Below are 27,970 nucleotides of genomic sequence, written 5' to 3'. Positions count from 1 at the left end.
CCGCCCCGCAGCACCTGGCGCGGCGGCCCCGCGCATTGGCTGCCGACCCCCCCCCCTACTCCTCGCGCCCGTGACGTCATGCTGCAGTGTCGGGGCGGGGCCGGGCGTGGAGCGGAGCGGGGAGCGCGGAGGTACCGCGCCGTCCCTGCGCGCCGCCGACGCCGCCGCGGGAGCGAGGGCGTGGGCCGGGCCGGGCCGGGCAGGGCCGGGCTGGGCTGGGCTGGGCAGGGCACGGCACGGCCGCCCCCGCCGCTGTCCGGTAGCCCCGTGCGGGATGGGACCCGCCGCCGCCGTGATGGGCGACCCTCGGCCCCGCACCGCCGCCGCCGCCGTCCTCCTCCCTCTCCTCTGCCTCTGCGCCGCGCTGCCCGGCGGCGCCTCCAACAAAGGTGAGCGGCGGAGCGCGGCGGGCACGGTCCCCCGGCGGCGGCGGGGCCGGGGGTGCGGCGGGACGCCCCGCTGGCAGCCTGCGGCCGCCCCCCGCGGCGGGGCTTGATGGGGCGCGTTGGCGGCGGCTCATCCATCCGCTCCCGCCGTGTCCGTGCGGATCCGCGCCGCCCGGCCCCGTCGCCCGGCACGTTTGTGTCGGGGGATCTCCGCCGTCCTCCGGCGGCTCCGGCTTGGTTTGCCCCTTCGGGCGCCTTCATCGCATGCCCTCCTCTCTACTTTCTCCATCTGTCTCCTGCCGCCGCGTTTTTCTCCATTCTTTCCTCTCCTTTTGGCGTTCCCCTCGCGTTTTCCCCTTTTCCACCCACTTGTCTTGCTTTTGTTTCAGTTATTGCTGCGTGGATGTAGCTTTTCTCCCCTTCCTTAGCATGCCGAGGGAGAATGTGTTGCTGCTTCTCCACAGACCCCTGGTGGTCTCCAAAACACATCCCCTATCTCCGTGTTCCAATTCTAGTTCCTCCATCTACAATCTGTCAATAGGAATTATTGTACATTTATGTTTTAACCTTGCAGGTCGCTTATATACAACAGTATTTTATATGCTAAATATGTAAAAAAAAAAAATAATCCCTAAAGCTACAGCTGTAACGATCTGCATGCAGATGTTCTTTGAACACGTAAGAGCGATGGAGAAAGATGTAGGTTTCTAGATCTGTGGCTGTAGACACAGGCGTGAGAAATTCACCCCAGGGGAGTCAGTGCGTCAATAATCTGACAGGGTGGGAGTATCTGAAAACATGCAAGGGGCTCGGGGGTCATCAGGGAATGTGACACCTTGGGGTGCTTTCTGTGCTTTGAGGAGGTCGGGCTACAGGGTGGGTGCAATGCTGACATTGGCAGGGGCATTTATTTGTGCTGCTCCGGTGCCAAGGGGCCCAGTGGCGAGGCAGGGCCCCTTACGCTCTGGCTTTTCTCTCTCCTGTGTGAATTTACACTCTGAAATGTCTCCCCACCTTTGGCAAATTATTTTAGATTTGTGGGAGATTTCTTGGAGCCTGTATCCTAAAAATATTCCCCAAATGTTTTTCTGAACAGGAACTCATTTCCCAAGAAATCAGATTGGTGATTCCCAAGTTGCAGGTGGATGCAGCAAAGGATTTATCTCTCTACCACCAGCTTGTTACCCCAGCAACAGGGCATATCTGCCGTTTGTAGCTGTGGATTCCCACCTCGGTGGTGTGGCACATGGACTAGAGCCGCCACAGGGTAGAACCTGGTGGGGGCAATGGAGGGGTGGGGTGAAACGTGGGCACTTGCACACAAGAGAGGATTCCACCTGCATGCCGAGCAGGATGGATGTTTCACTGGATTTCCTACGCAATGCTTTATAATCTTAATCAATACGGTGAGGGAGAAATGCCAACCCACGCTCTTCGCTGCTACGCCAGGCTGGGTCTGCCCGCTCTGCCCTGCTGGCGCGTCCCCGTTCTGACCAGTCCCCTTGTCTGCTGGCCCACCGCCCGCCTCCGGCGGCATCCCCTAGCCCCGATTTGCACAAGCGCTGGGTTGTAAAGGGGTACCGTCCCTTTTGAGTCCACACGTCACGCCATGCCGGTGATGGTTTTGGAGGATATTGTGCTGCAGAGGATGAATTCACGTCTTGGAAGTAGTGCCCTTGAGGGGAAGGGCTCTGGATGCTGCTCCCCACCAGCTCTGAGCCATGCCGTGCTCAAAGTATTGCTGGGTTGTAATAAATCTTGGTCTCCAGGGGGTGGGGGGGTGGGAGAGTGGGGGATTATCTGGGAATGGGGGTTGTAACTAGGCCATGTAATATAATCTCTGAGGCCCATTTGGCAGGGAGTGGGCATGGGGGAGGGGGTTTTAATTTGTAATGATTTTTCTTCTCTCTCTCCTCCTCTCCCCTCCCCTTCCCTCCCCCACCGCCACCCCCCCTCACCCCTTTATTTCTCCCTTTTCCCTGCCCCGGAGCCTGTGCGATAAAGATTAATTTGCTATTTCTGGGCCTGTGACATTTTTCAGAGCCTCCTGCTGGCTGCTGCCTCCATGCCAAGCCTGGCTGGGCTCCAGCCAACGGGATTAGCAAGGAGGGGCCAAGGGAATATGGTGCTCGCCATGGAGTGGGGAAGGAAGGAGCGAGGGACTCTCAGAGTAGGTTGTTGTATGCGCAGGATGGCTGGCTGAACGTGTACCTGGGTACGTGTGTGTAGATCCTGGGCCTTAGTCCAGAGGATGAGAGGCCTAAGTGATAATGGCTGCACGCAAGACTTGTCCCCTGGGGACACCCCAGGGGAAGACGTATCCTGGATCCTTTAATTATGGCTTCAGCGAGCTAGAGGATTTACCATTTGGAATCTGTCTCCAGAATCAGGCTACTCCTACCTCTTAATTTCATTTTTTGTAAGCACTCCGGCTTTCCTGGGCACCCAGATGCCTCTCCACATATTTCTAATAAAATAGGAATGAGGAGGCCAGAAGGAACACATTGTTTCTGATGAGGTCTCCCAAGAGCTACCTAGAGCAGCACTGAAGAAAGAGAACTTCTTCCTCCCAGCCTATTTTAGACTTCTCTATTTCCAGAGAAGAAGGTGGGGAGGGGTGGTTGTTACCTGCCACTGGATGATATTCTGCGCTTTTCCTCCTGGCTCTGTCACTGGCGGCTAATACATTCCTGTCCTCCATCCCTTACCCCAAATCCTCCTCAGCAAACAAGCACAAACCCTGGATTGAAGCTGAGTATCAGGGCATCGTCATGGAGAACGACAACACGGTCCTGCTCAACCCGCCGCTATTTGCACTGGACAAAGATGCTCCACTGCGCTATGCAGGTAGGTGGGCGACAGCTCTCGGAAGGGTGGGAGGCAGGGAGAGACTTGTGAAGGGGCAGAGACAGGGTGACGTTCCTCCCCGTGCTGGATTCCAGCTCTCTCCAGGAAATGATCACCTCCGGACCTTGTTCTGGAGGAGGTCTCCAGTGAAGTTTGGAGGCAATTTGGGCACTGCTTGATTTAGGATGCCGTGAGCGGTTGCCTTAGGGAGAGAAACCGAGGGTGGAGCCAGCTACTTTTTGACGCAGTTCTGCTATTTCCAAAGATCACATGCGTGGCTCTGTGTCTGTGAGCGCTGGAGAGGGCTGGTAGGGCACACTTCGTTGGCAGCGCTGCAGCCCCTCGCAGTAAGCACAAATCCCTGAAACTACAGAGGAGGCTTTAGGAGGGTTGTATTCCTGGTGCTTGCTTAGGCTGCGCCTGGAGCTTCCTCGTGCATCCTCCCTCAGCTTCGGGAGAGGAGGAGTCGCCCCTTGTGAGCTGAACTTTAGGATTTAGGTGACCCTATCTGCGGTTCCCTGTGGTACTGTGCACATCCTGCATATGTGGGTGGATGAGACATCATGGATCTTCATGCTCTGCCTATCTGCGGTATATGCCCTGTTTTGCCTCCCTGAGGGATGCAGAGGAGAAAGCAGGTGCTCCCTCAGTCCGGTGGCTGTGCAGCACTAGTAAATCCAGCTCGAGCCTTGTAACCTCTAATCTTTCTTGACGTTGGTCAAGACTCCTTCTTGCCGTGGGAGTAGTCTCCAGTAGAGGGCAATCTGCACCGTTAATGGCTGTAAGAGAAGGCTGGAGGAACTCCTAGGGAACCAAAAATTGCTTGAAATGAGAGGTGATAATGAGGGAGAAAGGAGAGTGTAAGTTAGAAAGGAAGAAGATATGGGAGAGGGAGGCAAAGGGGCGTAATGTGCTCTCCTCAGTCCTTCTCTTTCTCCCCTTCCTCTCTGCCTTTGTGGGTACCAGGTGAAATCTGTGGCTTCAGGATCCATGGGGCAGGGGTGCCTTTTGAAGCTGTAATCCTGGACAAAGCCACAGGTGAGGGGCTGATCCGGGCCAAGGAGCCAGTGGATTGTGAAGCACATAAGGAGCACACATTCACCATCCAGGCTTATGACTGTGGAGAGGGACCTGATGGAGCAAATACCAAGAAATCACACAAGTAAGTCCATGCAGTCATTGCTGCATGTTGCAATATGTGATCTGTCACAGAAACACAAATGAAAATTGCTGTGGGAATGCTTCCTTTAGCCAGGAGTGTTTTTCTCAAGCCTTGATACTATAACTCAACACGTTAATAAAATCCAAAGAGAAATGTTCACTGACTGAGTCACATGAGTGAATACAGTAGAAATGAGGGCTGCTTGACAGTTGTGTCTAAGAGTGGTGGTTTATGTTCCTGCACATAGGCAGGAGGTCCAGATTACATTATCATTCCTTTTGCTCTTTCCCCGGGGTGGGAAATACATTGTCCACGCCCCTGTGTGCCAGCATTGCAGGTCTCTTTCCTTGTCCTTGTTTTTTGACGGCTGGAAATCAGACCGGTGCACTTTAGGGGGGTGACTTACACTGAAATGTAGGTGGTGTGTGGCTCCGAATCAGCCGATCCATTCTTATTGATGTCCTCCGCATCAGGGCCACGGTGCACGTTCGAGTAAACGACGTGAATGAGTTTGCTCCCGTCTTTGTGGAAAAGTTGTATCGTGTGGCAGTGACTGAGGGAAAGCTGTACGACCGCATCTTGCGTGTGGAGGCCATTGATGGAGACTGCTCGCCACAGTACAGCCAGATCTGTTACTACGAGATCCTGACCCCCAATATTCCCTTTCTCATTGACAATGATGGTAAGAATCTGCACCTAACCGTGAGCACGTCACTCCCCCTTTCCTGCTTTTCTCCCTCTCTGCCCAGTCCCATTTGCTACATGAACTTTCTAGCACTGCTGATCTATCTCTCCTGCTGCTGAGACGCAGCAGCCATTTTGTGGGATGCCGTAGCTTGTTACAGAGTTGTACTGGAAGGGGGACTCAGCCCCTTTTTGGATGTTTTTGTAGTTGATCAAAAACGAGAGTGATTTCTAGAAGGGACATCTTTGAGGAGACCGTCCTTCCTCTCCCTTGATCCCGTTGTTTTGCTAACCAGGGAACATTGAGAACACGGAGAAGCTGCAGTACAGTGGAGATCGTCTCTACAAATTCACGGTGACAGCCTATGACTGTGGAAAGAAGCGGGCTTCTGATGATGCTGAAGTGGAAATCCAGGTGAAACCCACCTGCAAGCCCAGCTGGCAGGGTATGAAACCTCCAAACACAGTTACGTCTTCTCTTTGCTTTTGCGGAGCTACTACTCATTGCAAATGTTTGTATTCACACATATAAATTTGTGTATACACTGAACCATGGTTCAGTTCCGGCACCAACCCATCAGTCCCATCTAAGGGGGTGCAGCAGACACCAAAGTCTGTTGCAAAGCCACAGAAAGGCAATTCTAATTTCTATTCAATTCAATTCTAAATTCTAACTTTGGAGAATCATTCCTTGGATTACTGTGAGCTACTCTGTATTTGACTCGGCTCATAGACTGTATTCAATGTAGATTGTTTTCAGGGCTGCTCGTCTTGAGGGTATTTGGCTTTCCTAGAGGTGGTGTATGTCTATGGGTTCACCTTAGTCAATAGAACTAGGGGATCAACACAGCTAAATATCTGCTTTGCCCAATGAGAGAGGTTGACAATCCAAGGAGTGATGCTACACTGGTACTAGCTGTACAAGATGAGAATTTGGACCCTGTGCTTCTAGGAAATCTTCCCTTGCACTGATGCCAGCTGCATAAAGCTGTCTTTTCCACATGGAAAGGGCCAAAAAATCTCTGTTTCTGGGCTAGTCTATAGATGTCGCTTGCGTGTGTGCCAAATGGTCTGGCCTTGGGTCCTTGGCAGGACCTAACCCATGTCTTGCACTCTTCTTCATTAGGCTGGAACAAGAGGATTGAGTACACCCCGGGAGCAGGCAGCCTCGCGCTCTTCCCCAGCATTCACCTGGAGACCTGTGATGAGCCCCTGTGGAACATCCAGGCCACGGTGGAGCTGCAGACAAACCACGTGGCCAAGGGCTGTGACCGGGATAACTACTCCGAGAAGTCACTACGCAAACTCTGTGGTGAATCGCTTCTTTCCTGGGCTGGGGGCAGCTGTGGCACAGCACCCTGCCCCTTCCCCTGGAGGGCTTCGCAGTGGTAGCTCTGTGCCTCACACAGCGGAGGCGCTGGGGGACATGTTCCTCACATCTGCTGTGGTCAGCAGGGCTGGGAGGACACCTAACTCACATGCTGCGTTGAGGGGCAGCGGGCACCATATTTACACAGGGCTCCCCGTGCTTTCCTTGCTGGGAAGCCAGAGGTTTCTGTGCATTGCCCCAGTACGCAGAGTCCGTGGGACTTCCCTCAGCACAGATGGAAAAGTCACCATCTTTCCCCAGATAGGAGAAGGCCTATAGGCAACTCCTCCTCTCCCTCTGCTCTTGGACTTTACAACGAGCCCTCTAGCATCCTCTTCATCTGTTCCCTGGTTCTCAGGCTCCTTATTCTCCCATGCTGACATTCCTGAACTCCCTCCCTTCTCGGTAGGTGCTGCCTCAGGAGAGATTGACTTGCTGCCGGTGCCTGGCCCCACGGCGAACTGGACCGCGCGGCTCTCGGTGCACTACAGCCAGGACAGCAGCCTCATCTACTGGTTCAATGGCAGCCAGGCTGCCCAGGTGCCTGTGATGAATGGGCCAAACGCCCATGAGGGGCTGAGCGACCACTTCACCCTGTCTGTATGGATGAAGCATGCCGTGGTGCCTGGCAAAGGCAGGCGGGAAGAGGAGACGGTGATCTGCAGTACGGTGCAGAGCGGTGAGACGCTTTTCCTGGGGTGGCGACACTTGTACTCACTGCCTCTAAGTTGTTAGAAGGGAGCATAGAATCATGGAATGGTTTGGGCTGGAAGGGACCTTAAAGATCATCCAGTTCCAACCCCCCTGCCATGGGTAGGGACACCTCCCACTAGACCAGGCTGCTCAAAGCCCCATCCAGCCTGGCCTTGAACACTTCCAGGGATGGGGCATCCACAGCTTCTCTGGGCAACCTGTTCCAGTGCCTCACCACCCTCACAGTAAAGAATTTCTTCCTAATATCCAATCTAAATCTTCCCTCTTTCAGTTTAAAACCGTTACCCCTCGTGATTGTCCCTGCAGGGGGAAATCCCTAGTGTTCCAGAGTGGGACCTGGGCAGGGGTCCATCCTTAGGAACACAGCTTCTTCAGGTGTTGCTTTTTCTGGGAGCAGCAGTCAAGCCCACGGGGAGCCCGCGGTGCTGAGTGCCATTCGTGCAGGCTAGCGCGTGCCTCTGGGCTGTGGCTAGTGAGACTGCTGTGAGGTGTGAGATGTAACTCCCTGCGCTTGCCCCTGGCAGAGGATGGCTACTCGCATTACTCCCTGGCTGTGCACGGCTGCCGGATTGCTTTCCTCTACTGGCCGTTGCTGGAAAGTGCAAGGCCTGTGAAATTCCTCTGGAAGCTTGAGCAGGTGAGGAAGCAGTTTTGCCTCTTCCCCATGTCCCTTCTCCTTCTGCCCTCTGCTGATCCCTTCCTCTGCTGTCTGCCGTAGGTCTGTGATGATGAATGGCACCATTATGCCCTCAACCTGGAGTTCCCCACTGTCACGCTCTACGTGGATGGCGTCTCTTATGACCCTGCCCTCATCCATGACAATGGCCTCATTCATCCCCCACGGCAGGAGCCCGCGCTCATGATTGGAGCCTGCTGGACCGGTGAGTGCCCACTCCCTGAACCAGGCTCTTCCCGTATGGGGAACAAGGGAGTGGAGGGAGAGACAGACGAGGTGAAAGAAACACCACCCAATACTAAATGATGCAAACCACATTGCAGTCATAGTGCTTCCTCGGCACCAAAGCCAGTGTGGCTTCTTCCTTCCTTACGGACGGAGCCAGCAGGCCACACTAATAATAGCTCAGGGACAAGTGTCAATGGCAGCTTCATGGACAACAGCAGTACAACGTGCGACGGATAACCAGCTTTCAGGCAGAGGGGAGTTGAAACTCTGTACCTCATTCAGGCGTGGGCCTTTCTATCAAAGCTTTTCACCAGAAAACAGGCAGTACTATTTGTGCTGCTGGTTGTATTGATGGGGATTTCTGTGTCTGGAGGCTCTATATGAAGAAGTCACAAATCATTCTGTAGAGGAATTGGGTTGGAGGACAAAGATCGGGTTAGGAACATAGTTAAGCCACTACCAGATTAAAACCCGTTCTGTGGAGATGTAAGGCTGTGTATCCCAAGCCTTTCAGTTCTTCTGCAAGACTGAAGCAGGACAGAACTAAAGGAACTTGCCCGCTGCTTGCCTTCACTCCCGCAGAAATTTCTAGCAAGATAAAAAGATTTTATCTTTATTTTTTTTAATCTTTTATCAAAGATTTCCATACTGTAGTACTGCTTCTCCCAGGTCAGGGATCTTCCCATAGCTCTGTGCTCTCAATGGGCCTTTTGCAACCAACAAATATTAATCAGCTTGTGATACCCTCCTGGAACCGTCTGAGTTTCAAAGGGATGTTGAGAACATGGCTTGTTGCGAAAATGGCTAGGACCGTGTTCCATAAATGGGAATCAATTAGTTCCCCAAACAGATATCATTGGGAAAGGAGGAAAAAAACCCACCCTGTACTTTCTTCCTTGTATCAGTTACTCATCCTACAGTCTCACCATCCCTTCGTGAGAGGGACTCTGCGCTCTTTCATCTGTGATGTGCTGTCTCTAGGGCTGAAGGGTGCACTGCTTGGCACGGGACTCCAGAGCTGTTCTTTTGGACTGGCCAATACACTTGTATAGATAACTTGCCTGACCCTGTAATTACCCTCTTCCAATGCCTTATTGCTCGTCTGAATGTTCTTCTTTTGCAGAGGAGAAAAACAAAGAGAAAATCAAAGGAAACGAGAGCTACACTGATACTCTGCAGGGTAGGGGAAAGAAAGAAGACGGTTCTCTTCCTCTCTTCACCGTGCATGACTATCACTTCTTGCATGGTGCCTTCCTCATACAGCTCCCCCAATCCTGTCCTGCCACCTCCCACCATCTTGGGAGGAAACCCCTTATTTGGCGGATTGGTCCTTGATACCTTGATATCTGTGGAGCATGAAAAGGCTGATAGGAGGACTACAGCCTGCTTTGAGAGATGTGGTATGCTTTTCATGTGGAGAAACGAGTCCTCATGCCTGATCATTAAAGTTGGTCTCTGAAGAACACAATAGCCATTAGAGACATCAGGAGATGTCACCTCATCCCTAACTATCTATGGAACGTATAGTTTCTTTTAAAAGCCCTCACAGGAAGCAGAGTGAGAAGGGGACAAGAAATTGTTTCCATCTGGCATTCAGCAGTCTGGCAGAAGCTTCCCTACCCTACCCACCGTTCACTGCCCTAGTCTTTCTGTTGGTCTGTTTTTCTTGCTTCCCCGCATCTGGAATTCAAAAAATTGTCATCTCCTTACTTCAGCATCCCCCCGTCTTCTTGTTGTCTTTGCTTTTCCATGTCCTGTGCACCCCTCTGTCTCTCTCTAGCCCCCCTTAACATCTATACGTCCCTCACACTGTTGCTTTTGTTGTCCTGGCTTTTCCATGCCCCATGCACCCCTCTGTCTCTCTCTTACCTCCCTTAACATCTGTATGTCCCTCACACTGTTGCCTTTGTTGGTTTTGCTCTCTTCCTCGCCATGTCTCTCACACCCTCCACCTCCCATGTTTCCCTCAGGAGATCCTCTGTCGATACACCACTACTTCCATGGTTACTTGGCTGGCTTCACTGTGCGCCCTGGTAGCTTGGAGAGCCGGGAGGTTATTGAATGCCTGTATGCCTGCCGTGAGGGGCTTGATTACAGTGACTTCGACAGTCTGGGCAAAGGGATGAAGGTATGCCCATCTGCCCAGCTTGCATGGGTCTCCTCCACTCTCCTCCCCAACCTCGCTTCCCAGGACTTTGCCTGCTCCCCCACCTCAGACAATGACCCGCCTTTCTCCTTTGTGTCTCTCTCAGCCTGGATTCTTGGCATTTGCCAAGGAACCCTGAGTATTTTCTTCTCTTCCACCTGTAGGTTCATGTGAACCCTTCTCAGTCCCTGCTCACCTTGGAGGGTGACGATGTGGAAACCTTCAACCACGCAATCCAGCACGTGGCTTACATGAATTCACTGCGCTTTGCTACCCCTGGAGTCCGGCCACTCAGACTCACCACTACTGTCAAGTGAGTGGACAAAGCAGTACCTGCGGCTGACTTCAGCAAGAGGGTTACCTCTCTTCTGAATAAAATTACACTCCCTCACCTTGTATTTTAATTCTAATTGATGGTCTCGAAACGGGTAAAAGTCTTCGTGAAAATCAATATTAAAGTATCCAATATCCAATTGGATACTGTAATACTGGGTCCTGGGGTCTATGCAGGCAGCAGAACTTCTACCTTCACTCATGGTGTTCCAGGCATGTGGGCTCGTTTTAATTTTCTCTGTGGTGTGTGGATGTGACCAAGTCACCTGAAACCCAGTGATGTTATCCGTACCACACCTCTCTGTCTTGCACAGCAGGCTACAGGGCAGCTTTAGGAAGACTACCAGAAGAAGGATATTCCCTTCGCTGGCAGTAATGGGCAGGAGGTGTTCTTGTACAATGTTGCTGGTGGAAGCTTGGGCCAACTGATGCTTTCTACGTCTCTCCTTCAGGTGCTTCAGTGAAGAGTCCTGTGTCTCCATTCCTGATGTGGAAGGTTACGTTGTGGTGCTACAGCCTGATGCCCCCCAGATCCTGTTGAGTGGCAATGCCCACTTTGCTCATCCTGCGTCAGACTTTGAGGGTCCCGATGGGGTCCCCCTGTTCCCCAACCTCCAGATCACCTGCTCTATTTCTCACCAGGTGGAGGCCAAGAAGGATGAGAACTGGCATGGTACCGGTGAGTGGAGCACAGGGCGAGGTGTAAGAGACAAACTGGAAAGACTTACAAGAGTCGCTGTCCTGCAGAGGAAGTACAGCCCCTCATTACAACCAAAATAGGAGAGAGTTTACAAATTTAGAAGCAAGGCACATTGTCTGTCAATATGTAGGCTAATCGGTTCTTATCCCTTTCTGCTCCTCCCAGTACTTTTTCTATCCACACAGTTCCTTTGCCTCACTCTCTCCTCCTCCTTTCCCAGGCTGCTCATTCCTAATGCCTTTTACATTTTACCTACATTTTTTTACTTACATTTCCCTTTACTAGATGGATGTCCTGCCTGTTACCCTCTCCGCTCCTGCCCTTACTCAGCCTACTCCTGCTTCCTTCTCTCCTGCTTTTCTTATTTCTCGCCCCCTTCCATCTCTTCCTGCATCACTTAATACCCGTGAATTCCCCAGTTGGTTTCCTCACACCCTATAATATCTTGTCCCTTAATTTCTCTCCGTCATCCTCAGGTTGTTTCTCTGCACTCTGTGCTCTACACGTCCTTTCGCTTCTTTCGTATCTCTTCTGGTAATGGGATTTTTTGCTCATAGATTTTTGTTTAGCAGCTTTGCCTTTTCTCATACGGCGATGAGTTTCTTGACTTAGAGCAGGTTGGTCTCAGCCCCACTGACAGCAGTTAGTCACTGAACGTGGTTGCCATTTTAAAGAAGATAAGATCTCAACCACGGTAACCAGCAGTCCTGAGACGGGAAAAGTTTTCAAAAGCACTCAGGGTCTGGGAACGTGTGATAAGAGTTGTTCCTAATTTGCACATTGTCATTGTCAATAGGGTCCTTACAGCCAAGATGTGTTATCACGAACCAGTCTGATAATAATATGTTGTTCCAAAATAAAGTGAGTTTATTATGTGCATAAATAATGTCATTAGAAGCAGGGGGACTCCTCCAGCAAGTAATTAGACTGACAGTGATTTTACTCAAGGTCAGTGCTAACCAGAGAAAGAGAAGTCATGTATGATGTGAGCACTTTTAAGTGGGTACCACCCTGAGTAACTCCTGCCTTCACTGATGGCTGTCTGGCTTTCTGGCCCTGTCTTCTTTCCGTTTACATCTCAGTGACAGACACACGAATGTCAGATGAGATTGTGCACAACCTGGATGGCTGCGAGATCTCATTGGTAGGAGATGACTTGGACCCAGAGAGGGAGTATCTGCTCCTGGACGGGGCACTGCTGCAGCAGCGGGGCCTGGAGCTTGTCAACACCTCTGCCTACCTGACCATCACAGGTACGTCTTCTCCTTGGCCACAGCTGTCTAATTACGCCTCTCACTGCCTGTCAGGCATCGCTGGGAGAAGCGCTTAACCCCATGTTAGAGATGTGTTGGTGTACATTGTGAGGCTCTGAGATGTAACCATTTGTTGACTCCTGGGTTTTGGAAGTCCCGGGCCATTTCCTTAGGCAGATGGCTCCTCCTCCAGCACACAATAGTAGGGCATAGTGTCTGAGCTCTCACCCAGGCTTGTATTGCTCCTCTTGACTTAACTCCTTGGCGTTTGGTGTTCTCAGGTGTCAGCAGCATTTTGCGTGACATGACTGGGGGGACAGCACATCCCACAGGCTGTGGACTGGTACAACACTGTTGTACTCTCCAGAACTTAACAAGGCTGATGCTCTTCATCGTTCCTTCCCTTCCACTTGTTTTACCAATGCAACCAGGGATTCCATCAGGTCTTTTGGAGCCAACTCCATCTCTGCTCCCTTCCTAAAATTAATGAACCCAGCTTTGCCTTGGATTCCTCTATAGCTCCTAGTTACTGCAGGGTTATGATGCCAGATGACTTTGCAGCAGGAGCTTCCTCACCCCACCCCAATTCTCTCATTTCAGGCGTGGAGAGTATTGCGGTTTACGAGGAAATACTACGCCAGGTCTCATACCACATCAACCATGGCGCTGCTCTTTATGAAAGGAAGTTTCATCTGTCCTGCACTGAGATGAATGGACGCTACTCCAGCAATGAGTTTACTGTTGAGGTACAAGATTGATTCATGCACGTATCGGTGCTTGTGCATGCGTGGAGAGGACATGGTGGATGGGAATGCACACAAGGTAGAATGTGCCGTGAACACAGGGCCGAGTCTCTCTCACTCCGGTCTTTCTGCAGGTGAATGTCCTCCACAACATGAACCGAGCTGCTCATCCTAACCATATTCTGAGTTCTCAGCAGTTCATGCATCGAGGCCATCATTTACCTCCAGAGCTATCTGGGCACAGTTTGGCAAGCACTCGTAACAACCCAAGTACGTAACACTATCTTTTGGGTTTATTCCTTTAGGTCAGGATGCTGATTTTCCGATATCCTGGTAGAACCTATGGCAGAGGATTCCTTTCAGGCTCCCTATACCCCTGTTACTGAGATCTCGCTATACTGTCCTGTCCCACTTGTCATTAGCAAATGGACTGCAGTCTGTATCAAACTGTAGTTTAGAGCTTGGTGCAACAATCCTCCTCTTGGTGTGTTGTTTTCTTGATGTGGAAACAGTCTGAAAGCTATACCTGAGAAGGTCTAAAAAGAACAACCGTAAGCTGGTATGATTTCATTTGTTCACCTTGCAAAGGTGCCATGCAGGCTTGGATAATGTAAAGTCAGAAAGAAACTTCAACAGCAGGAGAGAAACAAGAGAATCAAGACTGCCACTGCTCTAAATGAAGAGATGGGACTAGGTGGTGGTCAGCAAGGCAGAAAAATGTAGGAGATGGCGCCACACAGCCAAGAGGACGATTCTTGCCCCGAAAACAGAGGAGAGAGAAGCCTGAAAGCTAGACTAGAGTTTGGATTTGTTGGTTTGTGCTGGCAGCCCCGTGCCACAAGCATGGCCGCAGTCCAGTTGGCTCCTCCTAGGCTGTGAAAGCTCTAAGACTGTTAGAGAGGACCCTGTGTTGGTTTTGGCCCCCTGTTGTAGGGAACATGGAAAGCATCTTTGGTGCTAGCTTTTGCCACAGCTTCCTGCAGCAGCTGATCCCAAGCTGGTCCAGTCCTGCAGCTGGGGGGACAGCCTATATATGTGCTAGTAGAGCACCAAAAACCAGCCTTCGCCACTCCCGTCCCCAGCTCTGCCCCATCGCAGCAGAAAAGGAAGAGTTGTTCCTGCTGTACAGAACCGCTCAGAACAAATCCATGGAGGGCCTGGATAGATTTTGCAGGGAAGTGGGTTATCTGGGAAGTCAAGGCGCAGCCTACAGGCCTACAACAAAGGCCTGGGAGTTGGGCTAAGGGTCTTAGGTGAACTTCAAGTTTTCTCCTGTGGACAAGCCAGGCTTTGGCCATGGTACTAATCAGAAGGCCATCATAGCCCTCCCCTTTGCCACATGTGCAAAAGCACACTTCTTTTGGCTTCCTTCTTTGCTGCTTGCACAGAAATCACACCCTCTGAAAATCATCCTTGTGCCCTTAGAGGCTCTCCCCAGCACACGTTTCTCCCTCCCAAGAGGGGGAGACAAATGGGTGCTATGCAACATATTCTAGTGACTTCTGTAGATAAAGATGTGCAGACTCTACAAGCTGGGCTGACATCAGAGGACGCTTGGACCTAGGCATCCTGAAAGACCATGCAGGCCTCAAGCGAAGATACAGCAGCTGGAGGCAGGGACTGCCTGTGCCCAGGGGAGCAAGAAGAGTCAGGACATGTTCCTGCCTAGACCAAAAACCCAAGCTGTGCCCAGGAACCCCAGTTCCTGCAGGTCAGGTTGGAAATGCATGTTTCTGTGACAGACTCCAACCATGCCCTCTCATTTTCTTTCTCCAAAGTGGTCCCCAGTGCTGCCACAGTCATCATTGTGGTGTGCGTGGGCTTCCTGGTGCTCATGGTGATCCTTGGCATCCTGCGCATCCACTCCCTGCACCGGCGGGGAGCAGGGCAAGAGGTCCCTGGGGCTGCTGAAGGGGGACACACAAGCACCGGAGGCAAAGAGAGCGACATGTTCTGGGATGACTCAGCCCTCACCATCATAGTCAACCCCATGGAGGTGAGGAGCAGCCACAGGGGCTGGGGCTGGGTGGGCAGCTGGGTTGCCGGATCCTTCTCCTTACCCCATGTCTCACATCCCCAGTCCTACCAGAGCTGCCAGGAGAGGGCAGCAGAGAGCGGCGAGGGCAGAGCTAGTGAGGGCATGGAGGACGAAGATGACAGCACCGACTCGGAGACACCCGACTCCCCGGACAGCAATGACATAGATGACCGACACATCATCGGCAAAAGCGACGGGCCTCACTGCTACTAGGAGCTTTAAAACACCAGTCCAATGGATTCCCCCCCAAAAAACATATGGCTGGAAGGAGGAGGTGTCTTACTTTTAACTTCTTCCTTCCCCCACCATGTACACACGCGCTCCTCCCTCATCTGTCATTTCTGCCTCCCATGTTCCTTCATATTCTGCCATCCTCATTGTGGACATTCCCCACATTACTGACTCCCCCATCTGGCTCTCTAGAAACGTGCGTTAGGGCACTTGCACACGACAGTGCCACAGTTCAAACTATGATGAGGAAGGAGAGGCTCGGAGGGAGCAGAAATTTGAAAGGAGAAGCCAGCCATAGGGCTCAGAGTGGGGTCTCTCACAACCCCTCCCCAGATATTATATATATATATTGTATATTTTTTCAATGTTGTCGTTTGAGGTTTATTCTCGTTCCATGCAAAAAAAAAAAAAAAAAAAAAAACCACAACACAAAAACCACTGCAGCTTGTGTCGCTTTGTAAAATTGTCGATACTCCTAAACTAAATGAATGAAGGTAAGAAGGATGAGGAAACAAACTGGATTTTAAAATAAATGGATTTCAAATAAAATATTCAGGGCTTCTGCAGTTTTTCACTATGAGCAGGGAAATAAACAGTCAGTGTAGCCTCTAATGTGAAACTGGAGATTGTCCAGAGCATGTATTTACTGAAATTACTGCCTTATGTCGGGGAAGGGTTACATTTTTTAGCATATGTGTTGGAACACGAAAAAACACATCATCCCTGATGCTACCCCCCTGCCTTTCTGAAAGTCAAAATACTCTTTGAAATCACAATGTAGCCTTCCCCTGAACACAGGGCTAGGAACCCACAAAGGAACGGAAGGCATCGCAGCCTGTCACAGGCAAGTGTAACACATGCAGCAAACTGAATTCTTGATTACAGAAAAAAAATAAGGCTCTTCCCATACACTTAGTGTATTATCAATAGAAACAGGCCAAATCCTCTGCTTGGTACATCTTTTCATCTGATCCACTTTCTTTACCAGCAAAAAAAGAGCATATTTTTCCACCAGGGGTTCCAGCCTGAGAGAACGAGGTGTCCTCTTTCTGTTGGGAATGGAGGGAATGGACACAACAGATATTGGCAAAGCATGGCTATAAGCCCAATAGCATAAGTTGTTAGGGTAGTGCTTCATAGCAGGTTGTGCTGCTTCCCTTGACCTACTTTGATTATTCAGACCCTGCAAGACAAAAATTGCAGCTGCCTGACGCGTCTCAGGGCACTGGCTGCAACATATTAAGGACCCAAAGGAAGATTCTGCAATAGGACATTTGCTGGTAGCCAAGGTTGAGAAATCCTCCTTAGAGGCAGGAAGGCAGCACAGTAGGTGAGAGTGGAAGAGCACCTTGGAGGGCACGAAAGCTCTCAGCGCAAGACCTCTGCCTGCTGCAGTTCTCTCAGATGTCTCAGCTCTAGCCTGTCTTTGTGTGCAACTGTGTCCATGCATGGTTGTTATTGGGTCCAAAAGAAGTGAACATGCGGGGGCTGTCTAAGATACTTTTATGCTTTCTCCTTTGCCTCCTTTCCAGTAAGTTCCATGCCCTTGTTTCATGCAGGGAGCTTACAGCAGGCAATATCAAACCAGTGCCCTGACATCTTGCAGCACCAGAATAATTCAAGTCTCCAGAAAGAAGAAAGGCTACATTGTGCACATTGGAGCCAAAAGTTTTGCACAAAATAGTCTTATATCCTGAGAATCCTACGCCTGACCCAGTTCTCATACGTGATGAAAAGCACCACCTCTCAGAGCACAGAAAAAGACCAAGTCTCAGGACCATGAGGTCTCTGTGTCTCTACAGCAGCCTCAGCCAGGTGCTACAGCGTGCTTACAAGGTAGAAGAGGCCAAATGTACGATAAGTTCATAGGTAGCCATCATGATAGCTGTGTTTGGGATCTGGCGGATCAAGTGAGCCAGGAGCCCTCGGTATAAAGCCAAGGGTCCCTCTTCATGGACCACAAGTTGCAGAGTCTGTACAAAGGAGCGGTATCGTGACCCTTCTTCTCGCAACCGTGTCCGAATGACCTCTGGAACGACAAAAAGGGAAGTGATATCAGCAGACTGATCCTACAGGCATGGCATCTCCCATTGAGGGGAACGGAAGCAAGGAGAGTGGATCCACTCACCATGTGGATATGCAATGCAGGAAGCACATGTTTTGGAGACAGCAGCAGCTCCCATTAGTCCAAAGAAATCATGGCCGTTTGGTGAAAGCGTGAGTGGTGGGGAAAGGGAAGGATGGCTGTTTCTCAGATGCTGTTTCAGTGATTCATAGATGACGAAGTGTATGATGGTCTCTGACACTCCAGCATAGGAGGCAGTGATACCACGGTAAAATCCACGAAGGCCTTCAGTGCGGTAGACATGCATGGCACACTGGAGAGCATTGCTGGCCATCTCTCCCTTCGCCCTGTAAAGAGGAAGGAGGGTTAGAATGGCATACTGCTCCACTGACCTAAAACGCTGCTGTGAACGCAACTGTGTTGACTCTTCCCTAGCACGCCTGAAGACCTATGTTCTGATGGCGAGTCACAGACCGCTACCCAACCCCACCCCCAAACCAGTCCTGGTTTGACGTGGACTGGTTCTGTATTGCTAGTCTGCCTTACCTGGCTTCCAGCTGCATTCTGGTTTTCACTAACCAGATAGGGTTGGTGAGTGTGGCAGAGGCAACGCCTGGAGAAGAGAAGAGGAAGACAGCCATGAGCACTAGGATCACACTGACAGTTTGTGAGGAGGTGCTTATCTATCAGCTCTCTGAATTCTGCTTGGCAAGCTGCAGACATTTGCAATTTGAGAATGACCTTGAGCTCCCATGGGAGAAGAGACATTTAGGGCAGACTATTTGATTCTCCTCCTCCCTCATTCCAGCCTTTGTCTGGTGGTAATTAGCTCCTCTGCCTCCAACATAACCCTACTACAGGTCCTGGTGTTACAAAGAGGCAGGAAACAACAGGATAAACTTGCAAGAGTGGCAGATTTTGTTAGAGAACTGGGACATATCAAGAGAAATGATTCTGTGAGTGGTCTAAATTACTCACTGCCTCTTTTCCTGATAGCAGTGGAAGGGATAAAGACTAGATCCGAGGCTTGAAGAGATGAGCCTAAGAAGAATGAAGAGCGAGAAAATGTTTTGGTTACCCAAGGAATTCGCTGCTCCAGGTGTGGAGGAAGAAAACTTCAGAAGAGAGCAGGACTGATGGGAGCAGCAATGGGGTAGGAATAAAACCCATTTACGCTTACAGACAGAAGGACCCCTTGGCTCTGACTGGAGACAGAGGAGGCTCACCTGCACAGGCTGCTGATAGCATGTGTACTTTCTTGGACTCCGGTACGAGGACAGCATTGAGCCTCTCCTTAACACCAGAATAGGCAGCAAAATATATAGCCCTGGTTGGAAGGAAATACAGAAGAGGTTACAGCTTTCCTATGAGGAGCAGATACAGCACTGCTGTGGTGTCTCACTCCAGCTTTTCTTACTCCCAGCACAGGTTTGTCTAATGTAACATCAGATACTATTTATACTAGGCCCACAGCAATCATCTCATCTTACAACTATGACCATAAGGTCCAGAAAACGTCTGTGTGAAGGCGTCCTGTGGAACAATGAGCACAAGGCCCAGATGCTTTCAGTATGTGAAGCAATAGCTGTCACAGTGTGTACAGCATGAGCTACCCTCAGGGAGCAGTACTCACCGGGAAGGAGCAACCCCAACAAGGTTTGGGCCCAGACCTCGGAACAGGGATCGCATGCCTTCCTTCTCAAGGATGTCCCTACAAAAGGAAACAAAGAGACAAATCAGCAGAATAACTAAGACGGGGGCTCTCCTGTTCCTCCTCCTTCTTCGTTCTTCAGTACTTCTGTAGCATTCTCTCCTCACATCCTGTGTTATCCTTTTTCTGCCCTACTCTCATTTTCTCTCCAACCACTTCTCCTCTCTCCTTCAGTCATTTCTTCCTATTCTTGCTGACACCACCACTCTGGGTCTGATCAAACCACTAGCTGAGAAATTCCTTACAGTCCCAAAAGCTGCCTTGCAGACTCAGAATTCAAAGCACAGATCAACCTGAGAAGTACATGTACCTGTGCTCTGATGAAATTTCCTACCATACTTGGTTTCCAGAGCCTCAGCTCAAATGCTATCTTCATCTCTCTCTCTCTCCGCCCTCCCCTGGCCTCCACCCGATGGCCAAACCTTCACCTCCCTGGTTCTAACGTGCACACTGCCCTATCCTACCCACCTCAGCAACCTGAGCACCCCAGGAGATGGTGGGCTGGGGTTCATCAGCCTCACACTCATCCCCGGCAGCTGTATCTCTGAGAGGCACAGAGGCCGCAGTGTCAGTTGGGATGACTGTAGACGTGTCTTCACCACTTCCAGGGGACATGTCAGGATGGCTCCAGCTGTGCCACCGCATCTAGGGGATAACAAGGGCATAACAGCACATGTAAGAACGACCCCTGTGTAGGAACAGGGCAATAATTCTGACCCTGTTCATCCACAACCTCTCCCCTCTAGGAGAGGGGGTTAGGTCTCCCAGCCCACGTCACACACGACCTCCTGCTCTGACATTGATTAACGTAATAACGGCTTAGCTTGGGACATCTCCTGGCAGCCTCACTCCGAAACCTCACTCAGTATTTGAGACAAACAGTTCCAAGTCCATAGGGACTCAGCAGTCCCTCAGCCCAAAGCTGCTGATCTTTGCATTCAGAATTTCCCAGAGCAAACATTTCTGCTGCCCAACCTCACTGCAATGCCTTCTGCTGAGATCACCCGGCACCGTGCCTCACACCTCCCCACAGCGGCATTGGCTCAGAGAGGGGCAGCAGCACAAAACCTCCCCCACCCCTCAGCCTGCCTGTGTCTTCAACCCATAACCCATTCTGCCTCACATCTGCAAGGCCCTGCAAGCAAGATCTGTATCTTCTGCCAACAGACAGGCCCACCCCCAGCCTGACTTGGTTAATGAAAGAGGACCATGACCTCCAGCAGACAGAAGCTATCTTTGGAACTCATGAACCATCACACCTCACGCTGAAAGGACACGTATCCCCTTTTTCCTTTTCTGCCACCCAAGCGCGAGTCAGAACCAGTATGTTCGGTTCTCAGCTTCTGCCCCTTCAGATCCTTTGACCGACAACTCTGTTCTTCTAGAGGATGCTCAGTACCCGAAAGACTGTTTAGAGATCAATTTGCAAAGCCATGCAAGAGGCTTTGATGAACAAACAGTTGTTCCTATCTGCTACAGCCAAACTTGCTTTGTTTCACAAGAGATGGAGGCTTAAAAAAAGGTCACTCCGGTCCAAAGAAAGAAAAGACAACTAAAGAACTACAAGGTATCAGTGACAGATAGATATCAGGGCAAATGAAGGCAAAATTGAACCCAATCTAGTTGGAACAAACATTTTAAAATCAGCAGGCATAAAAAAACCTCATGGCCATGGGTATTAAAAATAGCTGATTGAGGAGACTTCATACCTACAGATTTAAATGCTTAAGAAATGTCAGGGAACTGGGGAAATATACTAGCCTAGAAGAGTTCAAATGTCTACCAGGACTTAAAAAAAAAAAAAAAAGGTGTACGTGTAATAATTTATGCTGCTAAGGTTATACGGTTATATGACTTGAGATTCATGCCAGAAGAGAATTATGGAATCAGATCACTACAGACTTAATTAAAAGAGACTTTGTACTAATCAATGTTGGGGCAGGGGGTGGGGAAGCTATATATATGTTTTGGTTTTTTTTTTTTTAAATGGAAGTTACCAAACAAAAGCTGGATTCACAAAAGCAACTACAAAGATGTTACATACTTCAGTTTTGCAAAAAAGTGAGCTTGACATCTCACAAAACCACACTTAGAGCCTTAGCACTCTTCTACAGCTTAGTTGCTGAATGGATTAAAATCAGACCACAAAATCTCACAAAGAAGAAAAAAAAAAAAAATAATACCAGCCCCACTCTTTCCCTGCCCTGAAACCAGTTGTCAGTAAAGAATGAAACAGCAAGAGACTAGGAAAATCGCTTCTAGACTAGACCTAACAATTTTCAATTTTTCCACCAACAGACAGGAGGTAACATTTCGCTCTTGGTAAAATCCAAGGGTAACAAAGATTGTCAGCAGTACTGAGCAAAGCTGCAACAACTGGTAAATAACGAAAAAACACATGGAACTGAGCAGAAACCAAGGGTCCTTACACTGGGCTTAAACAGACCGGTTTAACAAAACCAAAACCCTGAAGTCCTAACTCTAAAAGCAGGAACAAAAGCAATTCCTGCAAAATATGATGAAGAGCAGCAGTTTACAACTAGTACAACATGTACTCTCAGAGCAAAGCAGCGACAAAAAAAGCTAATTTGAAGAAGGCAGGTAATTCTACCTTAGAAAACAGTACTTGCCTCTAGATCTTGCTTTCACATTTTAAAAGGAAAACCGGAAAGTTTGAGGTGACAGAAAAAGAGGATTAGTTGACTGAAATACAAAAAAACACTATTAACATTCTTTTCAATTATATGAAAAGGGTATGAGAACACGCACGGAGGTGACAAGGTTTACTGGTAATTCACTTTTTAGCCCCTACTTGGGCTAGACAAAAATTTAAATGGCTTGAAGATCTTAATTTAAGAATAGCGATGCTAGGTCAGACAAATCTGCAGTTAAACCAGGATTCTGCCTAGGACACAGGTGAATAAATATCACCTATGGAAGAATAGGAGAAATATCCATGTCCAGAACATTCTGCCAACTTCCTGCTATTTTCAGCGCAGGAATTTCCTCAGCCAGAAATGTTGCATTGCATTTAACAGCCTTCAACACATTCTTCTTCATTAATCTTTTAAAAATGCTTTCTGGACACATAAAAAGCTTTTACCCTCTAATATCCTGTGGCCAGGAGACCCACAGTTTCACTGCACACTGTGTTAAGAGCTATGTTTCATTTGATGGTCCCCAGTTCTCGTCACACTAGAAGATAAAGTGAACAACTGTTCTTTCATCAATGAGATGTGTTTCATTTGGTAAAACAATAATATCAACTATATACTGCAGCAATAACCTGAACTACTTATTCATCTCTTGGGTTTTAATTAATTGTAATTCAAAGATTAACGCTTAATGGGTGAGGACAGGATACAGACCGACAAAGCTCCCACTAGCGACACTCCTGTCACCAGCCAAACTCTCATAGCTTTTCAGTAAACAAAGCGGAAAATGAGGATGAGGAAAAGCTTAAGAAAGCCAAGAAATATGGAAAAAAATATATTAAGAAAAGCTAAGATGCAGTGACTATATAGTTCAAAGGATAAGCTAATAAAAGAGAATAACATACAAAATAGCACTGGGAACAGAGAGGGCAAGTACATATAAGTAAAGATCAACATAACACAATAACTGCATTAGTGGCAGAAAAATGGAAATTTACTGAAGAAGAGCAATTAAATGACGTGTTTTATTGCACATGCTATACCGTGGACCACACTGTCACAGGGACTCTGACAGGCTGGTGGAATCTGGAAAGGGATTAGGTGGATGTCAAGGCAAGGGAGTTCTGCAGTTACTCAGCGAAGCCCGGCAGTATCTTCTACTTTAGGACATTATAAACTTGAAGCTCATTGCTTTGAGGCTTAAATGATAGATGTTCCTTAAAGAGAGGAAGAAACGCTGCATGAGAAGGAGCTGCTCAAGGGCACGCAGTGAATTCCCAGGCACTGCTGGGACCCCACACTCCCAGCGCCTGACTCACCAGGATCACCAGCCGCACTATTTAAAGCCAGAGAAGGCCACGCAGGAATCCCAGCCAGGCGATGACCGAGGCCTGGCCGCCCTCCCGAAGACATGGATGCTCCACCATTTGCCCCGCTGAAAGGGGCCTGGCGGCCCCTCACATTCCCCCTCTCCTTCCCTCGACCCCCATCCCCGGCAGGCTCCAGGCCGGATGAAACCCCAGGCGAAGCCCCCCCCGCCGGGGACTCCCAGGGAGGCCTCCCCCTTCTCCCCATCCCGCTGGGCCATACATTCACCCCGCCTGCGCTGTACCAACTCCCCCACATTAGGGCCCGTCCCAGCAACGAAAGCCCGGGTGAGGGGCGAGGCAGGGCCTCCCCTCCCCCGCCTCTTGGCCAGCAGGTGCCGGACCCGCGGCCCCACAGTCCCCGGCGTCAAGCGCGGCCGCAGGCCCGCCCGCGGGAAGCGGCGCTGCGGGCCGCCGCCGCCGCCGCCACCACCACCCCAGGCCTCGCTCCTGGGGGGCGAGCGGGCCGCGGCCAGGACGAGCCGGGGCGGCGGCCGGAGGGAGACCCCGGCCCGGGAGCTGGCGAGAGCCCGGAGGTCCCCGGGAAGAGGGCGCCGCAGGGCCCGGGCCGACGCGGAGGAAAGGAAGGGGACGGGCCGTGGGCCCCGGCCGCCCCCGCACGGGAGCCACTCACCCTCCGGCGAGCAGGTGGAGCAGGGTGCTGTGCTCCGGCATGGCCCGGTGTTCTGCGCTTCCGCCCGCGCCGCCGCCGCCACCCCGCGGGCCTCCGCCGGGCCCGCCCGCCGCCCCGCGCATTGGCTCCCGGCCGGACGGAGGAGGCGCCCGAGGGGCCGCGGGGCCGCGCCCGTCGGCGGCGGAGGCGGCGGGAGGGGCGGGCCCGGGCACTGCAAGGCGGGAGGGATCCGTGGGGAAGGGGCCCTGCCGCTCACGGGGCCCTGCCCGCGGCGTCCCGGGGCCCGGCGGCCTCGCCTGTGGCGCCCCGGGGAGGGTGCCTCCTCCCCCTCCCCGTGCGTTCCCTGGGCTGAACCCAGGCAAAAGACGGCAAAATAATTTCTTTGAGGTCAGACCACGGGGAAGTGACGGGTCCAAGGGCAGAGCCTGGTCGTTCCTGACTCTCACCTTCGCTCAGTGGGACCACAGGTGCTTCCACTCATCATAGAACCATAGAACGTGTTGGGTTGGAAGGGACCTTTAAAGGTCATCTAGTCCAACCCCCCTGCAGTAAGCAGGGACACCTTCAACTAGATCAGGTTGCTCAGAGCCTTATCAAGCCTGGCCTTGAATGTCTCCAGGGATGGGGCCTCCACCACCTCTCTGGGCAACAGGTTCCAGTGTCTCAGCACCCTCACTGTAAAGAACTTCTTCCTAATGTCTAATATGATGATGTTTGGGTTCATATGAAAACAGACCAATGTGTTTCAGACAAAAAAACCCAACCAACACACTCTCAGAACAAATTAGACTTGTGATTTTGAAGTTTGAAGGCTTGGTATGTCAAAGATGGGGGAATATTCCGAACCCAAAGATCCTCTGTTGCTTTTGCAAATGCAAAGTTTCCAATGGTGTCAGAGTTCACAGAATGTGATCTTCCTTGGAAAAAAAGCAGAATGTACACCAACATCATGCTATTGCCAAAAAGGCACACATCATATCAGTTTGTATGGCCAGAAGGACAGCCTGTAGGGAAGATGAAATAAGCTGTCAGATCAACTCTGTACTACTGAGACTTCAGCACTCCCAGCTCCGAGTGACACAGGGCCGAGTGTCCAGTTTGGGTACCACACTGTGACAAAACAGGCAGGTGTTGGGGAATAAACCCACACGAGGGGAACAACTCACCTGCGCCATCCAAGCAGGAGGACTGAAAAAATTGCAGTGTCTAGTCTAGAGAAGAAGGAATTGAGGGAGACGTGGCAACTGACTTAAAGTTTATACAAAGATACTTCAAAGAGGAAATGAATAATTACCTTATCTGTGGTGGAGAAGAAATGAACTATCAGCCCATCAATGGTGCCTGTCGCTACATGGGCAGTGAGGAGAAGACCAGTAGAAGGACTGGCCTTCTGGTCAGTGAAATGGAAAATCAAACAAAAATAACAAGAAGTGGCGAGTATTTTTCACTTGTCTTCACTGTGATGGTGGCTAGGGGAATACGTTAAATAGCACCAATGACAAGTGGGTAAAAAGTCATTCTAGATTTCAAAGCACTGAGGCAAAGTCGGTGCTTTCAGACCAGGTAGGCTTGATGAAATTCATCCTGTGATGGTTGGAGAACCGGACGAAGCGATGTCAGGCCCACTGCCAGTTATCTTTGAGATCTCTAGAGAATGGAGAGGTTCAGAAGACTGGAAAAGGCCAAATAATATTGGTTATTTAAAAAAAAAAAGAAGGATTTGAGGAATTACTGGCCAGCCAGCATTACTTTACTGCCTCCCCCTGTGATACTGGAACAAATAAACATTAAGTAGAGAACTCACATTTGCCATTTGCCAAAATCAAGTCAAACCAATCTTTCATGGTAGACTAACAGGCCTTGTGGATAAGGAAGTAACAATAGATGTTATATATTTTGACTTCAGTAAGGATTTTTATTCTGCTTCATCTGACAGTCCTACAAATAAGCTAGGAAACATGGGAAACTGGATCTGCTTCTACTGTTAGGAGAGTCTGATGCTGATCAGAAAACTCTAAGATTGGTTTTCAATGGTATGCTCTCTATCTGGAGCAAAGTATCAAGGAGTCCTGCAGAGATCTGTTCTCAGTGTGGCATTAATAGTTTCTTCGGTGATTTGTACAGTGGACTAGAAAGTGTGCCTATTAAATTTGCAGACAACACTAACCTGAGAGGACTTGCAATGCATTTGGAAGACAACATGAGTATTCAGATGATCTTGATCAATGGGAGAAATGGCCTGAAAGAGTAGAACACCATTTAACAAAAGCATGAGCAAAGTTCTTGCACTTGGAAAGAAATAGCGAATCTCACCAAGTTAGGATGGGGAATAGCTAAGCAGAAACCTCTGTTTTGTCAGTGGTCCCCATCAGGTCCAGGACCTTCAGCAAAGTACTCGCCACCATCAAACTCAGACTGGATGAAGGACGCAGAGCCTGGAATAGCCTTTTCAGGAACTGTACAATTTGCTTTTCTCACCTCTCCAAGAGTTATTGAGGCCCCCTCATATTTCAGTTCTTGCTGACAAAATATTTACACTTTGTGTACAAGGGTCCATTGATTTTGCTCCATCTCCTTAGATCAGACCCTTTGCTTTCTACCTGCAAACAGAAATATTTATGGCTTCAGCAGGATACTTATCCACCAACAGCTATAGCTGTGGTTGTCCTGGACGCTCTGCCACCACTGTCACTTCTGGTTCCTTTAGTTGCATCACAGTCTTTCCGGACTGTAAGGGATAAATGGGGCCATCCAGCTTTTCCTTCTGTCTCCTTTGCTCTGAGTCTAAGACCTAGAAAGTCTCACTCTGCAAGGTCTCTTTCTGTACCTTCAAGTGGAAGAACACCCAAGCCTCACTCTTAGGCAATGGCAAACTGTGGCTGAGCCATGGAAGATGCTTTCTGAAGGCCTCCTACAGGCTGTCTTCAGACTGGTGCAAGTGATACCATGAGATTTTCAGTAAGATCAAAGGATTGCTTAATGTTGGAACTGGTTCAGTGATGAGCGCTGCTTTGCAACAGTCTCTGTGAGCCTGAAGGCAGCCAAGAACCAGGGAAAAGAAACTGCCTTCCCAGGAGACGAGAAAGAGCGGAAGAGAAAAGGAGACAGGATACATTTTTCTGTAGTGTGTCTTGTCCCCGCAGGCAGCAGCAATGACCATGGGTGCATTTCCTATGGGGCCTGGTTTTGCTGCTCATACTGAGGAAGTGAGGCTGTGGGGATGTTTTTACAGATCAAGAGTCCCTGCCCTGAACCAGTAAGGCAAGCTGAACTGGTATCATAGGCTGGTGTCCTGGGCATACCCCAAGACCCTGAAACAAATGTGTATAAATCAAAACTGCTTCATCTTGGCTTCTGCACTGCTTCAGTCTCTGATGGCTTTTGGACTTCTGCCCATGCCTGATCTCAATGCCTGCACTCCCCTTCCCCGTGTCGCTGTGCAGTTTATTGTTTTTCCCAGGAGCAGCACTGTCCGTCTGTTCTTCTTGAAAGTAATTCAGGATTCTGCCCAAAAGCCTCCTCCCTCAGTCTCTGTCTTGCAGTTCTCTTGCTAACCCTTGATCACATGGAGCCTATGCAGGATCGGCATTTGGTAAGAGCAGGTGAGTCCTGTTTGTCATTCCAGGGGCTTCATCCTAGGATGACTACAGCTTACAGGCAAGCAGGGAGCAATATCATAAGGCAGACATCTGGAAGAGTGGAATGTACTGTGCCAGTGTTACGTAGTGTCTGCAGCCTCGGTCTCCATGTGTAAGAGTGGTTGCGTAAATGCCTTTTCAAGTGTCGCCATCTTAATGCAGCTGCCTGACAGATGTAGGGCACTTCCACGTCAGTGCCTGAATGGATCATGGAATCACAGAATGGTAGGGGTTGGAAGAGACCTTCGGGGATCACCTAGTCCAACCCCCCTGCCAGAGCAGGTTCACCTGGAGCAGGCTGGACAGGAGCACCTCCAGGCGGGTTCTGAATATCTCCAGAGACGGAGACTCCACCACCTCTCTGGGCAGCCTGTTCCAGGGCTCTGCCACC

At 50.2% G+C, this 27,970-nt stretch overlaps 2 protein-coding genes across 2 annotated transcripts; one reads left to right on the top strand and one right to left on the bottom strand.

Annotated features, from left to right (window-relative positions):
• Window positions 1-96: 96 nt before the first annotated feature.
• CLSTN3 (calsyntenin 3) lies at window positions 97-16,061 on the top strand. Its single transcript, XM_074592081.1, has 18 exons — window positions 97-389; window positions 3,111-3,233; window positions 4,200-4,395; window positions 4,869-5,077; window positions 5,376-5,525; window positions 6,206-6,391; window positions 6,858-7,127; window positions 7,687-7,799; window positions 7,881-8,043; window positions 9,190-9,246; window positions 10,037-10,194; window positions 10,377-10,525; window positions 10,998-11,224; window positions 12,328-12,498; window positions 13,099-13,244; window positions 13,376-13,511; window positions 15,020-15,237; window positions 15,322-16,061. The coding sequence occupies exons 1-18, from the start codon at window positions 275-277 to the stop codon at window positions 15,490-15,492; spliced, it is 2,958 nt and encodes a 985-aa protein (XP_074448182.1). The 5' UTR covers window positions 97-274; the 3' UTR covers window positions 15,493-16,061.
• On the bottom strand, window positions 15,901-24,154 carry LOC141745029 (solute carrier family 25 member 36-like). The gene is made up of 7 exons (XM_074592093.1): window positions 23,942-24,154; window positions 19,755-19,931; window positions 19,209-19,286; window positions 18,802-18,902; window positions 18,122-18,188; window positions 17,639-17,922; window positions 15,901-17,539 (listed from the first exon to the last, which is right to left on the bottom strand). The coding sequence occupies exons 1-7, from the start codon at window positions 24,061-24,063 to the stop codon at window positions 17,340-17,342; spliced, it is 1,029 nt and encodes a 342-aa protein (XP_074448194.1). The 5' UTR covers window positions 24,064-24,154; the 3' UTR covers window positions 15,901-17,339.
• Window positions 24,155-27,970: the final 3,816 nt, after the last annotated feature.

This window comes from Larus michahellis, chromosome 1 (assembly GCF_964199755.1).
Source record: "Larus michahellis chromosome 1, bLarMic1.1, whole genome shotgun sequence".
NCBI lineage: Eukaryota > Metazoa > Chordata > Aves > Charadriiformes > Laridae > Larus > Larus michahellis.
This window is presented reverse-complemented; position numbering and strand designations above follow the sequence as displayed.